The sequence below is a fragment of the Apteryx mantelli genome, chromosome 1 (assembly GCF_036417845.1).
Source record: "Apteryx mantelli isolate bAptMan1 chromosome 1, bAptMan1.hap1, whole genome shotgun sequence".
In the NCBI taxonomy this organism is placed as follows: domain Eukaryota; kingdom Metazoa; phylum Chordata; class Aves; order Apterygiformes; family Apterygidae; genus Apteryx; species Apteryx mantelli.
In genome coordinates this window covers 84,747,893-84,763,574 of record NC_089978.1, presented here as the reverse complement: position 1 = coordinate 84,763,574, position 15,682 = coordinate 84,747,893, and the positions used below count along the sequence as shown (strand labels likewise).

At 40.0% G+C, this 15,682-nt stretch overlaps 1 protein-coding gene across 3 annotated transcripts in view; it reads left to right on the top strand.

Annotated features, from left to right (window-relative positions):
- Positions 1–15,682, top strand: part of GPM6B (glycoprotein M6B) — a 118,935-nt gene that overhangs the window by 97,920 nt on the left and 5,333 nt on the right. For all 3 annotated transcript variants that reach the window (XM_067296774.1, XM_013951456.2, XM_013951463.2), the window contains exons 2-5: positions 6,320–6,506; positions 10,073–10,229; positions 13,492–13,663; positions 15,540–15,613. In XM_067296774.1, coding sequence (XP_067152875.1) covers positions 6,320–6,506; positions 10,073–10,229; positions 13,492–13,663; positions 15,540–15,613 — 590 coding nt within the window. The remainder of the gene's footprint in view (positions 1–6,319; positions 6,507–10,072; positions 10,230–13,491; positions 13,664–15,539; positions 15,614–15,682) is intronic.

The window sequence follows — 15,682 nt, the reverse complement described above, 5'->3', positions numbered from 1 at the left end:
CATCGGTTCCAGCACAGGAAGCAAGAGCAAGGATTTTTAGTTTTCTGCTACACAAAAATATGGAAGCATCTAATGCAATTTAAAAATGGCGGGTTTGTAAGTGATAACAAGGAATACATTTTCAGAGGCTGTGTAATAAATGGGGAACCAGCTGTATGACAGTGCTGAAACCAAATGTCTCATATGTGTATCAAGAGTATCTGGAGGAGCTGCAAATAATGCTGGTAAGCTTCAGAAAGGATGCTGAACCTTGTTTTTCAGTTTTTAAATTAGCTCTTAAATAGTAGAGACTGGGACAAGATCTACTGTGTGGATCAGATTATCCCAGGTCTCACTGCATTTTCACTGGAAGCATCTCTTGTTAGCCACTGGGAAGGAAGGGAGTGATGGCATGGGTGGATTTCATGTCTTATCCTTCATGGCAGCCCTGATGGCTGTGGTCTCCAAGGGACCACGTCTTCCTCCTTACAGGTACTATGCACATTGGCTACAAAGGTATATTTATTGATTTGCACCTCTGTGGGGAGGGGGATGCAGGGGGAGATTACCAGTCTGGCTAGGAGAGACACCCTTGAATGAAGTTTTTTAGCTTTCATGAAGAGTTCTTTCTTGGTATTAAGTTGATTTCACAACTCTTCTGATTTGGGGAGGAAAAAAAGGCAAAATTAGGAAAGGTTGAACTTGAAAGGAAGTGGTCTATGGAACAGCTTTAAGAGGTGCATGTGAAGAAAATTTGCTCTATTTCAGCTGATCACTTACTTAGTCTGTTAATTTACTTAATCCCCAACTGTGGTGAGTGAGCATTTATTGTAAATTAATAACAAAGGTTTTAGCTTAATGTGTCATGTTTTATAAATCAGCAGAATTTAAGATGAATGGGAAGAAGTAAGACCGGAGTTTTAACAAAGGCTTTCAAGTGAAATAGCCTTTTTAATTTTAGTGCCCCTATTAAAGTCTGGAGAGAAATTTGTCACATGCTTTAAGCTTACTCTTTAAGACTAAATATTTAATCTCATTGTACTTTTTCCACTGACCCTTGGCTGCTGGTATGGGTGATAGATATGAGAAGCAGAAGTTACCATTAGGTACTATCTTATTCTAACACAGGAAAGAAGGAGGCAAATTCCATTTTTGCTTCTGAGATATTAGCATAGTCCCACATCCTTTACTGCTTCCCCCATAGCTGTCAATCATACAGTAAGGTATGAAAATGTACTTCCTAGCATGCATAAAGCTGTTCAGAATGGAGATTTTCAAAAATATAGTAGGTGGTAGAAAGTAAAATTGGCATTTGCTTTCATTGACACAAAGTTCATTTTCTAACAAAGAACCATGGTGATTTAAGACTCCTATGGTATTATGCATGCTTGGTATTAGGTAATCTTCAGCAGTGGTGAAATAGGTGAATGTGAAGTATTGAGTTCTCCTCTTACATTTATATGTGAATTGGGAGTAATGCTCCCAACACCAGGCTCACGTGGATGTGTAATAATGAACCTGATCTACATGCAATGACTGTATTTAAGATGTTATCTGCTGCTTTTTCTTTCCTTGGGTCTCTTGCAACCTTCTTGTAAAAACAGTTCCTCAGCACTTACTCCCTTAACTGCAGTGCTGAACGTAGCAGAGATTATAGTTGTGTGGTGGAACACGCCATGTAATTTTTTTCATGTAGGAATTGGACAGATGTACCACATGCCAAGATTTATAAAAACTCACTACACAATTGTGTGCAGGAGGTAAATGATGGGAAAAAAATGGGGCCTATTGCTTTGTCTTTCAGAAAAGCAAGAGAGATTTATGTAAGGGGAAGAAATGAAGATACTGAGGAAAAGAGAGTAGGAACTAACACAGAAAATGGCCAAGGGAGTCTTGAGGTTTAGCTGCCTGAAACTGAGAGCTCTTCCCACCTTGTTTCAGGTTTTCTGTATTCCTTGTTTTTCTGTTCTACAGCAGCCTTGACCAGTCTGTGACATCAGCTGTTTGTACCTGAGATACATTAAGGCAGTAGTTCAGCCTAGAAGGAATTTGGGACATAAGAGGACAGGCTGGCTCTTTAGCCATGCAGGGTTGTGGATACTCTTTCCTTATATCATGTTTTCCATGCTCCATTTGGAGTGACAGCTTTGTGGAAAGTGCCTGTTTCTGCTTTTCAAGTCTGGGGTTCGGGAGCCAAGGTGCTAACTTCCCAGAGAAAGTCCTGGAATACCCAAGACAGCAACCTTATCCCATTGCACCCGCATGCGATATGTTGTCATATCCTAAGCACAGATTTTGTCATTCCAGTTCTTCCTGACTTCAGTAGGATGAGTGAGAGTCTGAGGATTGCTTTTTTAAGACCACTTCCCATTAATTCTGCATTACCTTGCTTTTCTGTGTTTAAATCTTAAACCCATACTTAAAGTGCAAAAGAAGGTTTAGCCACACAATTGCCATTTGCAATGGGGAAATTGAATGGCTAAGCCCCTGCATATATGTAATAGCCTGTACACTTCTGGGAGCATTGTATAATTATTCTTTTTACATTAAGCAACCAATGGCTGATTTGTGTACATATGTAGGTTCATCCTTTACCAATTTCCTGTGGCTGATAGTTTCCAAGAGATTAAAAGAGTAGCTGGTTCCTGTTTTTTCTCTTCTCTTTATTTTTGTCCTTTAGCAAGAATATTTGTGTGTGTGTGTGTGTGTGTGTGTGTGTGTGTGTGTTTAATAGCATTCATTCCCTAGAGAATAATCTCAGTCCTTGTTTTAGCTGGCCTCCTTCTGAGAGTGTGTTAAATCTGTAGCCAAGATCACAGGCAGCTCTGGGCAAATCGTTGGGCTGTTATTAACCGGCCTCCATGGCAACTGCTGCTCACCGGCCTGAGGACAAAAAATGTTTTTATTCTGCTGAGTTGCACAAAAGGTTCTAGTGATGCCTTGCACAAAATGGCCATTGAAAAGGGAGATGCAGTGATGTGTGTTTGTGCTGTACAGTTTCATATTTAAATCATTTTACACTGCTGTGTTGGAAGTGGATATACAGCTGAAAACTTCAGTGTATTGGCCATACGAAAAATAAAAACTAACAGAAAATTGGAACTAAACTTTTTTTTAATGCTATTTACTTTTATTAGCTTTATAAATATTTAGTTTACAGACTATCAGCCTGCAGTTGTCATCAGTGTATTATCAAGTTATTTTGTAAAAATGAGTATGTAATAAGCAGACATGACCATGGTTTTTCAGTTGTACTCTATGAAGATACTTGCTGACTTGGGGTTATGGAGAGATCATAAAGCTGGCTGCCCAGAAAGCTTAAATATTTGGAAGAAATCCTCTGTTTTGCTTCAGTACTAGTTTAAGAAACTTGATAAGAATATCTTAGTGCCTGATGAACTTCTGATTTTAGCTGTTTTTGAAAAATGTTCCTGGCTGTACAGTGTTAGGCTTACTTTAGAAAAGATAAAGTCAACTATATTGTTCAGGCTAGGCATGAGGACCCTATGGTCTTCACAAAGAACGTTCATAGTATGATCTATGGGGGTGAATGAGGCTGTGTCCCGCAATGCAGTTATCCTTGGCAGGAATGGCTGTGCAGAAACTCTAGTGTCAATTTATGTGCAGAATGACTATGTGAATGGGTTATGTCTCATTGAAACATGCTGGTTTGGGATGCTTCATGTACTTGCAAGCTGGCAGCAAACTATTTCCCTGTTTGCTATTTGGAGTACCTCTGTCCTGGTTACTCTTGATGCAAGGGCAACTGGTTGCTGGGGTTCCACATTTGAGCATTTTTCTGTCTCGCCCAAAATAGTGATGTTACTTTAGAGAGCTTTTTGGGGGTGCCTTGGCCATGGTATGCCCTGATACAGTGAAGAGCACCCAGAGATTTTCATGCCTTTTTTACTCGTGCTGTAGAGTGCTTAGGGAGGACACAGACAGTACAGCCATGAACATGCTTGCTGCTGCCAACAGCTTGGAAGTGGGAGAGGGGTTGCAACTGGCAATTTGTGTACACAGGTGTCTGTGGATTAATAGCAGATATTGTGATCTCTTCAGACAAGGGACCTTGCAGATTCTCCCAGGTCAGTGTCCTACCAGTGGCCTGGAAAGTAGGCTCTGCATCTTGGGATACCTGGAAATGGGCACCTAGTTGGGGGAATGTTAATCTTTAACCCTGGATTTACATAGATTTTTAGAATTTTGTCAAGAAGACTGAGACTTGAAGTTTTTCTTCCAGACCAGGTCAGTCTCTTCATTTTGCTTCCAGATGTTTTTATTTCCCATCTCTGATGGGATCCTTTTGTGAAGCAGCCTTTGGATCGGTGTGATTAGGTGATCAACCTCCACACCAACTGACCTGACATTTAGTTACCTTCTCCTTTAGGAGTAAGACTTGAAAGGCCATTATAGGCTGGACTGTGACCATATGTATGTTAAGCATGTTCTGTTTGATCAGATCATTGTTACTCTGTGATAATCCTTCAGTGTTCATCCTGTGCCAGGTGCAAGACTTTCTTGAGTTAACTCTTAGAGATTTTAGCCTGATCCAGCAGCAGAGGCAGAGGTGCGCAAGGCAGCCTTGTGTCTGACACAACTTGTGATCTGCACTTGGGCAAATTCCCCAGACTGCCACAACCGAGGATTGCTCTGCCAGGTTTAGTATCTGAACTTGACTCTGGACCTCTGTGATAAGATACACACCGGAGACAACTTCCTCTGATAACTCTCATTTGTGTTTTGTTTGCCATGCTCTGTCCCTCATGTACCAAGCTGCAGTAGTTATTCATTCTACAGTACTTTTATCATGAAGATAGTTCTTACAGAGTGTTTACCAGATGTGGGCTTGACTATAAAAGCTTCTCAGGCTTGTTTCCATACAATTAAATCTTCTCTGCAGTTAGTGAAGTGGCATTTCATAAGTCATTTCAGTGGTGATAGCTGTTTAAGCCTGACTGGGACATGTGCTAGTGACTTTCTAAAATGAGAGTTTCCCATTTCTGAAATGGGAAAGCTTTCAATTATTGTATGCATATTATTCCCCAGTGCTTCATGGAAGTGCTGGCTCTGTAACTCATTCATTAGTGGGAAAGTGAGAATGATAAAAATAAACTTGCCTCATTTGATGGATGGAGACTTGCTGATCTTCACTTGGAATTTCTGAGACAGGAAGTTATGATGTATGCACTCACCAGCTGTCTCCATACGTTCAAATGGTTTATTCATTTAACGCCTTCTATTAGAAGAAACAGACTGTTTCTGCTGTATCCTGCACTGATAATTCCATTAAGCAGTATCTTAATGGCTTATGTTTTACACAGTTGTATGAAATGTACATTAATGGAGACAGCTTTATGCCATCACCCTGAAGTAATGAATTGGTATGGATTGCCATTACCATTATAACACAGTTAAAAGCTGTTTTTGTTTCCGATTTACATTTCCTAGTTCTGCAAGCAGATGGATTTTCAGGCAGAGCAGTCAGTAGGAATCTGATAATTCAGTTGCAACTATCCTATTACAGTGTTTGTTGAACAGCAATTCTGGGGTTTTGTTTTGTTAACTCAGACTGCTTAAACAATAAATTTCCTTCAAACTATGATTATGCTACCACAGACTGTATTCTGAGATCACTGTAAATCCATTATATCCTATAAAGCTGGAAGTATATTGTGTGTGCAATACAGCTTCTCGCTGCTCTCATTAAAAATGTTCTCTTTGCTACTCTTTGGCCCCTGTTCATTTTTTCTGTTGCTTAAATATCTTTATATATACTTATAATCTTATATCGATTTATACAGAAAGATACTCAGCAGCCATGGAAAAGTGCAGGGTAGTTAAGTTTTGTACACCTAAATGTGTTCCTCTTTCAATGAAAGTGCAAAGTAGCTTGTATTTTTCCCAAAGGCTTAGTGTCTTGAGTATTTGCTTCTCTGGCTTACTGAACGGCACCGGTGTACCTGGTGCTCATATTGTTAATATGAGTAATTCTGCAATGCAGAGAGCTCTATATCAGCAGCTAAATCGCAGCGGATCGCTTTAGACAAGTGATTTTCTCTTTTTCCATTTCATAGGCTGTCTCATCGATCTCCTCTTGAGCCCATACAGACAGGACCGCTCAGCCCACTTTCTGGGCGTTGAGTTCACACCAACAGATCTGTAGGTCACTGCCTTAGAGGGTGATGCTTTCTTGCACCGTCTATAGATTTCCGCTTAGCATGTCGATCTCTAGGCCTTTTAGGCCCTGCTGCTTTTACCACGTGAAGAATTAATATTCTTTTCCTCATAATTTGCTTTTCGCTTACACTGTTTCCTTTGCTGTCTCCCTTCTGCCCAGGTTGCTTTGAATGTTGCATTAAGTGCCTGGGAGGGGTTCCATATGCCTCACTGGTGGCCACCATCCTCTGCTTCTCGGGGGTAGCGTTGTTCTGCGGCTGCGGCCATGTGGCGCTCACAGGAACTGTGTCCATCCTTGAACAGCACTTCTCCACAAATGCCAGTGACCATGCTTTGCTGAGTGAAGTGTAAGTATGCCCCCATTTCCATTATTCATGAAAGAAAGTCATCAAAACACTCTCAGACTATAAATGTTTGTCTGTTAACCAGTACTAGGTGTTTTTCAGTGTGCACACATGGAGAACCAGTGTGTATTCTGCTTGACCTGTTCATATTCATTACATTGATTCTAGGCGCTTCAGGAGGCCCCTAAAATACATGCATTGTACCTACTCTTCCCAAGTTATGCCCATCTTTCTTCAGGAATTCGAAAGCAAAGATACACCCAGAATGAGGAAACTGTTTTACATACAGGGCAAAAGAAGATCCCACATTTAAATTAGGTTCTAAAAATAGATTTGATGGAGGCTGAGGTATCACAGTTCTTATTCACAGGAGTGAACATTACTGTAGGGGAGCAATCCTGGCTCTGACTAGAATATATAAAGCTGGAAAAAATAGTATTCACTGGGGACACAAAGTTTGAAGGAATAATAGGAATAACTGGGAAGAGTTGTTCTGAGCAGTCCCCCCTCAGAAGAAGGGGGACTGTTGTTGCACAATGGACAGAAAAAGGACAGACAGAAGTTTGGAAAGAGCTTAAAATCTTGTCTTTACTACTGTACTCTTCAGGAATAAATACCAATGAAATGCTAGTGGCTTTCATGTTCTCGAGATTTCTCAGTGAAACCAGAGAATGGAGGAATGGAAATGCTAGGGGACTCTGAGCAATAGGACTGCCCTGAACAGAGCCTGCTATCAGCATCCAGCTCCCATAGAACGAAGCTCTGTTTCCCTTTAATGCTGAGGACCCTGTAGAGACAAATGTCCAAATTGGTCCTTGGCACGTGTGCCAGTCTTTCCCTCTAGTGTGGAGTGTTACGCATCCCCTTGAGCTGAACTTGCTAGGTGCGGAAAAGACTTTTGGTCAGTGGCAGAAAGGAATTTTACGTGAGCTGAGTTTCACAATGACGAGAAACCAGGAGCAGGATACTCGCTAGTTCTGGGCTCAGTCTCTCATCCTCTGCCCGCCCTGAAGCAGCAGGGGTTGAAAGTCCTGCGTGTGGCTGCCCCCGCAGGGCTGTGCTGGCTCCCAGGGAAGGAGCACGGTGTGTGGAGGGGAACAGGACTGCGCCAACAGCCCCAGAGACTCTAGAAAGGGCTCCCTGTTCAGGTTGCGTGCTTCTGCGAAGAGCAGGGGGTCACTGTGTCGCACATCTGTGTGCATTGCACACACCGGCCTGTTGGCAGTGGGCAAGATGCAAGTATTTTGCTTACCTGCCCCTAAGTCCCCATTTCTTAGGCCATGATTTGAGGACTTCAGCATCAGGATCTAACTCAACACAGTCCTCCTTTTATTGCTTCCCTTTTGCCACTGCCTCCCTCTTAGTGTTTGTGGACGCCGACCTGTCAGCTTGCACGCAGTGAGACTGAGATGTTCACAGGTGCCCCCTTCCCACCCTCCTGCAGCACTGCCATCAGCCCCCACAGCATGGTTTGGGGGCATCTCCTTCTTCCCAAGCCTCGCATACCAAGCACTGCCCAGGGCCAGGTTTTGACCTGCCGAGTGGCTCTGTCTGTCGGGGGCCTCCCAGCAGTGCCCCCCATGCCCCGGCTGCAGCTGGACACCACGTCCCCTGCTCTGTCGCACAAGCCACAGGGACACTGCAGTTAACTTCAAAATTTAGCAAGCGACTGCAGTAGCTGCTCTTCAACAGCCGACTATCAAAATACCTTGTGCTTGCATCAAGGTTCATTTATTCACTTGAGAAGAAGGAGAAGACATTGCAAGAGCTGCCATAACAGAAAGCATGTTTTGAATTTTGGAGAGTTGTTAACAACTGTTTCTTGTAGAGTCAGCATCAGCAGCTAGGGAAAGATGTGATTCCTGCCGAAGCAGCTGTGGTTACTGACCCTGTGGTAGCCTAACAAGAAAGGGAAAGGAGAAGAGGTGCTGGAAACGGCCAAATAATTTAAGGCAAAAGAGACATAAAATAAATGAAAAATATGTGAGTAGGCCATCATTTGTGGAACACATTTTTAAGCACATTTCGTATTACTCATTTCTGGAAATGTGCACAAAGTCCCTCCTAGACTGTTAATGACAGCAGAATGAATTCTTTTATTCTTTCTCAAATGATGACTTAATTTTTTTCATGCTTTGCAGCACAGGTGCAACAGATCTGGCCTGTTATTTTTAATTCTTTTGGAAAATAAACATAACTGCTACTTCCTAAATATAATTTTAAATGAGCAATATCCTATTTTGATACAAGGGGTGTGCTTATATGTCTGGATAACATTTAACTATATAAATGGTAGTCAGCATTTTTCTTTAAATTAAGCTAAAACATGCAGATGGTCCTTGGAGATGTATATCTAGGCAAGCAGCTAATTAGGGGAGTGTGGTAAGAATTGAATAAACATTTGAGGGGAAAAAATGTATCATTAAAAACCTGGCAGTATGGATGACTAAAATAAATATCTTTCTCTGTTCTGTGAGTAGCTTCATCCAAAAAAACAATACAAAACCACAAACCCAACAAACTAATTACTTTTTAAAAAAAGACTAATTTTTTGATAGCTTTGTGCTAATAACAAAGTATGGTTTTTGGAGACTAGAAATGTTGTATGGAAGATTTGGGATTCTGGTCTTCCAAAGCAATCAAGTTCAGAGACTGAATCTGTAACTGGATTAATAATGTTTAGTAATGATTCTTTCCATTCATCTGTTCTAGCCAGAATAAAACTACCATAAGAGAGTCATTGCAGATGGTAATTTTTACGGAATCAAGAGCCTTCTCAAGTAACATCCAAGAGAAGTAGTTATGCCACTGATCTTATTTCCCTCTTTGCCTTGAGTTCCAGAGTACCTCAAATGGAAAGATTTCCTAAATATTTCTTTCAATATAAAAAAATAATAATAATTACATTTTGGGGGGTTCAGTACTGCTATGACTTAAGGCACTGAAAATATCTGCCCACTTGGAAATATCCAAGATAGTAGAGCAAAATATCCTCCAGGAAAAGAAGCCTCAGCAACATTTGCTGAGTTTTGCATCTATCAAATGTCACTGAATTTACAAATTTTTGCAAATATAAGTTAACTGAATTTTCTGGAAAATTGTGAATATTGGAGAATATTGGAGACTACTTTGCTCCCTGTAGGGCAGTTCAGGCAGTAGTTCTGCTCCAGCCTTTGCCATGTTCTCCCTATGTCGTACCTGTCAGACGTTGTCTGAGTGAGGTGTCAGGATCAGTAACAAGGAAAGAAATATCTCCACAGCGGGGGCATGAAATTGAGGCTTAAAGCTTGTGACTAATACCAGTCAGTGTAAGAACCACAACACAAACCAGAGAGGCTCGAGCAGACACAATACTAATGCACATCAGCATTGCTTACCTGTAAAAGTGGGGTACTTGTACTAGCAGACTCTCTTGCAGCCCACTTGCTTAAAATGGATTAAAGAGCCTTGAACTGTCTTTTCTAGAAAATGAGTTATCTCATACGTATTGTACTAGAGAAGACTTACTTTGTTTTAATGGTACTGAAATCTAATTACATCTTTTTTTCTTTTCTTTTCCAATATTTTAGAATACAGCTAATGCAGTATGTAATTTATGGCATTGCGTCATTTTTCTTCTTATATGGAATAATCCTTTTGGCAGAAGGTTTTTACACAACAAGTGCTGTGAAGGAGCTGCATGGAGAGTTCAAAACGACAGCCTGTGGCCGCTGCATCAGTGGAATGGTGAGTAGCTTTAGAGATAGTAAGAGTGGTCTTGCCTTGCTAAAACCCCTTGTGCTGTTTGACCACCCTGGTTTTGAACCACAGTATATCACTGTCTACCCTCCTTAATTCTTTAAGGGTGGTCAGAGTCAATCCCTGTTGCTGGTCCTTCTTTGAACTTTGAGGATGACTGGACAAATCCAATTGTGCACGTTGACTGTCAGGCTGCTACCGTGGCCTCCCACGTCATAGCGGCACCCACTGTTCTAAACTAAGCTGATGGCGACTGCTGATTTTAAAATAGTGTGAGACAAAATTAAATTTGTGCTTTTAAACATGGAGAACACTAACGATGCTTAAAGGTAGACTGTAATATGGCTGTGGTTTGCAGACTTATTTAAATAACAAGCTGTAATACCTCCGACTTCCATAGTCAGTTCTACTTGAGGATGTCTGGGTCCTACAGACATTAATGAATGAAGCTTCATAACATCTTTGCACTTGAGTCAAGTATTACTGTCCTGCTTTTGCAGCTGGGGCATCAAGGCATACAGATAAAATAATGAGTCTTTTTCACCAAGCTGAAACACTTAAAGCCTTAAAGTTACAAGCCATCATCCCTCCAGTATACTTTTGTATTAGAACAAAATTTTAAACAAAGTTTAACTAAAAATAAAACTTCAGATTCTCACCCACATTGCCCCCTAGGGCGTACTCTGCAAGAACAGAAACATAGCTGTGTCTCTGAGACAGGATTTCAAAGCTATTTCTGAAAATCTGAATTCAAAGCTTGTAGTTATGGAGGAAGCTAAGCAGTATGACAGATCGCCCACGGGAAAGTGTGGGTGAGAAGAGAAGAGGCTTTTGATGTGATTGTTGCATTTTAATATACAACTTATATCCTGTACTTAAAAAAAAAAAGTATTTTCAGCTGGTTAAATAAAAAGGCAATGCATGTTTATTTTCAAGAGGGATAACAATTTTCCACTGTGCTGTTTGGATACTTACTGAATTTTTCAAGAGCTAATAAAAATAAGACATGCGATAATTTTCAAGTTAAGCAGCTATTCTACCACTCTTTTTTCTAGAAAGTATGATCTTCATTGAGGAACAAAATTATATCTAAAGCCATCTTTTCCAAAGATCAGAAACAGAGTAGAAACATGCACATATGTGCATCTCATTAGTGCTGATAATTGCTTGTGCAGCTGAGTGGTTGCAGGCACATGACTGTCAGCCTGCTTATACAAATACCAGCGTGACACATGGAAATATGCCACAAAACGTGCTTTCATTTTTTTTGCATATTTGTCTGTACAATGAAGGAGAGAGTTTAAAAGTTGAGTAATGGCTTGGAGCTCTAGTAAGACACATCAGTGGTTAGTGGCGACAGTCATGGCCTAAAAATGCCTGTATGCTGCTGTATAGTCGTAGAACTGCTTAAACCACCAGGGTTAGAACAAGGTTTATGAGGAGAAGTAATATAATAGAGTAGTGGCTGCAGTTGGGAAAGACAACAAGCTTATGGACACAGTGAGTTCTGCTTATTTATCAAGACCTTGTCTACCTTTTCCTCAATTACATTATAGATCTAGGTATTAAAAGGCAGCCCCTTCCATATTGCATAAGGTTATCACAAAAGATGCAGCCTTCTGACTTTCCTAAATCATTTCTGTTGGCTGTGATAATGCAGAATAGCCATTTCCAACAGTTATCTGTAATAAATGTGAGAGAGGTTGTGTTTTTTCCTAGCTATCTTGGGAATTAAAGGTTTCATGTTCTTCTTCCCATGCACGCTTTCGCATATGCAAAACCACATTTTACATATAGTAGATCTGTAGAAATCCTTTAAACTGGTCCACTTGGTCCTTACCAAAATCCAGTGAGAGAACTTCTGGTGTATGGCACTATCTAATAAAAAAATAGGGTATTTCAGTTTGGTTGTGTATAAATGCATGACTGGCTGAGTTTTTTGTGCGCACGTTATTTTTGCAAGCGCCTCTAACTCCCCCCCCACACACACACACACCACACACCACCTTATCTAACTATAAAATCTAACCCACCAATTGCTCAGATTTTGATACAATGTTTCCAGTGTCATTTAGTCTGGACAAAATCCTATGACAATAGAAAGTTCCACTACTGCAAAATTTGTTCAGTCCTTCAGTTCTGCTGCCAGGCTGAGCGAATCCTGCACTTCAGAACTTTTCCTGTCCTCACTATTCTTTGTTGGCATGTAAGTTTTAAACGAGATTGTATAGTATCAATGCCTATTCCAGCAATTCTCCAAAGTAAAAGTCCTAAAAGAACCTACAGTTAAATAAGTAACACAGAAAAGGGAACATACAGCATATAACAACATTCCTCCACTCTGCGATTTGGATCAAAATCGACGTCTCTGTGATTTCTTGGGTCTCATAAGGGGAAGGAAGCTAGGAATTAATGCCAGATCTCATGAGCTAATGTTTCACCATAAAACTTAACAAGATGAGGGAAGAGGGAGGAGGTCCAGTGGGAGGGGGAAGTTGGGAGATTTCCAAAGCAATAAGTGAGTGTCATACGTTATATTCTCACCAGAGAAAATGCATATAATAATTGTTTTAAAAAAGATAACCCAAACTGGCAAATTTCCATGGAAAAATCCGTGATTCTCTAAGGTGAAGTAACTAAAACTAATTTTCTCCTAGGCAATGTATATTAGATCAATTAAAGCTTTCAGATCTGTTATAATGAACATGGTATGTCTTCAAAAATAGGAGTTCTCAAAAGTTGCACTCAAAATTGATTTGCATAAATCAGGGAGTACAGGAGAGCTGTGTGGACATCAATTCCATTCTTGTTTTGATTTGCAAGCTGTATAGAAATGCTAGTATGGTACAGTTAATAAAATCATCTTTAACTGATTTTTGTTGGTGTTTTATTGATTTTAGCCTACAACCAGAATTCCTAGTTTCTCAGGAATTAATTTCTCATTATTATATGTATCTCAATATTAATTTCTCATTGAGAAATTAATAATTTCTCTTTCAGGAGGCCAAGTTGTTTAGCAGACTGATTAAAAGAGGAATGCCTGAATTACTTTACCAGTGGCACTTAGAGTACCAAAAATAAGTACTTGTGAGCATTGAGGACACTGATTTTATTTGTGCATGGATATTAACTTTTTTTATTACTTAATTTCTAAACGTACTCTTAGAAATTATTTTGATGCATTTTTAAGGCAGATTCAAGTATTCCTTCCAGGGAAAAAATGTGAAGTGCATGTGTTTTCTCTGCCCAGTTTGTTTTCCTCACCTATGTGCTGGGAGTGGCCTGGCTTGGGGTCTTTGGCTTCTCTGCTGTGCCTGTCTTTATGTTCTATAACATATGGTCAACTTGCGAAGTCATCAAATCACTTCAGACGAATATGACAGTTCCAGGGGACCAGATCTGCGTGGATATCAGGCAATACGGTACTTATTTTAATCCTGATTAAATGTATTATCCTCTCTCCTTGGTCTAGCTTCAATAGTTTTGTTTCAGCCTTATCAGATGAACCAAATGCAACAGCGTCTAGTATCTCTGAATATGCTATTACTTTTCTAATTAATTCAGATTACATTGATCTCCTTCCAGATGCAATCAATTTGAACCGGCAAGTCATTTATCTAAAATGATTTTGTAGCAGTTTCTAGTACTATAATATTAGGTTTAAAAATAGATCAGTCTCAAAATAAACTGCTTAGAAACAGAGCTGAGAAATAGATAACCAGATTCTGTTCTTTGAACCCACTTTCACATATCCTTTCTTTTCAAAAGGCTGTTTTAAATTTAAATTTGAAGTTAACATAACTTTGCTGTAACCAATCACTTTTGGTTAAAAACCCCAAACCTGCAATCAAGAGTCTGCCTCAAATATTAATGAATTAGTACTGCTTTTTAATTACATGTAGAAATCTGAAGGGAGAGGAGATAGCAGAGGAGTGGGAGAATAACATAAAATATGGTCAAGCTTTTCAAATGGTTCAGTCCTTAAGGTGAATTTTTCCTGAAGTTAAACCTTTCAGCTTCTCTTGTGCAGAAAAGCTTGTGCCTTAATTACTTTTGACTTAATTTTAGCCAGCATTTTCTAAGAATGTTTAGTTCTTTGGATTAATTCATTCAAAAGTGAGAAACTGATTCAGAGTTGAAAAAGGAAGAAAGTTTGTTTTTTGCTTTCCTATCCAGGATTTATGTCCAGTACGAAAGGCTAAGATACATGAACTTTAAAAACCAAACATCCCAAACCAGTTAAACAGTTGCACCCCATTTTAGCAACTGAGATCAAGAGGCTGGGAAGTAGCAAAGCCTGGGAGTGTGGTGGGAACATACATTCCTACTTCCTGCTACCTCTGATGTTTCTCAGCTTTACTAGCGCAACTTTTTATGGACTGGTGCTTTCAGTGAGTAAGTGACAGGAAAGAGCAGCTTCTTAACAGGCCAGTAGTGTCACTGAACTACCCTTGAGGTGGTCATAGTGATAACTCAGTGGCTTCAAGTGTATTTTGAACATGCAGAGAAACTAACTTTAAAGTAAATCCTAAAAAATCTTTTTGAAAGCCATAGCTGAAATGACCTGTTTCTTACAGAGCTGCTAATTCTAACCAGCTGAATTTGAACTGCAAGTTATATTGGGGAGACAGTGTTTTTCTGTTTCAAGGCATGACTTCTACTTACGCTTCACATCCGTTATAGGCCTAAAAGTTTAGGTTATTTTAAACCTTCTAGATCCTGTCTAGTTCTTAAATTTTCAGTCAGATAAGAAAACTAATTGAGAGTACATGAAGTATGGCAGAACAAATTTTCCTGTAGCAGTGTTCCCTTAATGCTTTTTTACCTACTGGAACTAAAACAGAAAAAATCCTTTTGTAATTATTCCCTCTGGCTCTATATTCACACTCCCCTACAGTAGTTGCTTGTTCAAGTAGAACTTACTTAATCTAGTAAAGAATTGCATATTAAGTGCTATCCTGAAAGGTGCCAAGTATCTCTGAGATGCAGATTATCCCTTTCAATTATGAGTGGGGGAGTAGTCAGTGTGTGACTGGACCTGAAGCGCTAAAAAACAACCATTTGGCTGCCATATGGGAAAACCACATCTGAGAACATATCTTGGCAGCAAGCCTTGGTATAAGGAGAAGGCACAATTTGAGTGAGTTGTTTTAATTCCTCCTGCCAACTCAAAGCTGTACTGGTCAATGTGTGGATGCACAAATGGGAACACAACTGGCAAGTGGGTGGGAAAGAGCAGAAAGGAACAGAGAGTGTTGCTTGTTGGAATTAGTGGTTTCTTTTGCTCTGATATTTCAGGTATCATCCCTTGGAACGCTGTGCCGGGCAAGGCTTGTGGTCCAATTTTAGAGAACATCTGCAACACGAATGAGGTACAGAAACATAACCTGTATGCAACTTTTGCCTCCAAGTTACATAGGCACAGAGTAATAACTCAATAA